This window comes from Triticum urartu, unplaced genomic scaffold (genome assembly GCF_003073215.2).
Source record: "Triticum urartu cultivar G1812 unplaced genomic scaffold, Tu2.1 TuUngrouped_contig_5086, whole genome shotgun sequence".
Taxonomy (NCBI): Eukaryota; Viridiplantae; Streptophyta; class Magnoliopsida; order Poales; family Poaceae; genus Triticum; species Triticum urartu.
In genome coordinates, this window is record NW_024115730.1 from 15,280 (window position 1) to 15,887 (window position 608).

Sequence of the window (608 nt, forward strand, 5' to 3'; positions counted from 1 at the left end):
TGGACAACTCATAAGCACTTTATTGGATCATTTCTTGGTACAAGTTCAGCACGTCGCACAGATGAATATCAACAAGCAGTGCAAGAAGAGGAACAAACACGATCGCAACCATTTTACGGTGCAACACGAATAAGGAAATGCAATAATCACACACATACAGTACTTGAAAGAAACATTGCAAATCAAGGAGCTTGAAGCACGACGAAATCACCGGCTTCGAACAGTCCCTCGGTCTGTTTAGAAGTGGTTGACCCTCCTGCAGTTCTTCCTGATCTCGCCGTTGTGCCCGGTGAGCGGCGAGATGTTGCCCATCTTGACCATGGACTTGGCGAAGTGGTCGAAGAAGAGCTCGTTGCTGGCGGCGTAGCTCTTGACGAGCTCCATGGTCTCGTGGCTCTGCGTGAGCAGGACCTCGTCGGAGCTGAGCAGGCCGTTCATGGCGAGGATGTTCTTGTAGTATTGGTTGTCGAACCGGAACTGGGTGGCGGGGTCGAGGGCGAACAGGATCTGGTCGCCGCCGGACCGGGGGCACCGCCCGCGGAGCTTGGCCGCGTAGGCCGGGTTCAGCGTCGGGGCCGGGCGCCCGTCGGTGTTCTGGGTGGGGGGGC

General features: G+C 56.2%; 1 protein-coding gene across 1 annotated transcript; it reads right to left on the reverse strand.

Annotated features, from left to right (window-relative positions):
* On the reverse strand, positions 1–589 carry LOC125528753 (peroxidase 72-like; the record flags this gene model as incomplete). The annotated part of the gene is given in 1 exon segment (XM_048693194.1): positions 1–589. A coding segment is annotated over 1 exon segment (352 nt), but the record flags the coding sequence as incomplete, so codon positions are not given.
* Between the last annotated feature and the right edge of the window lie 19 nt (positions 590–608).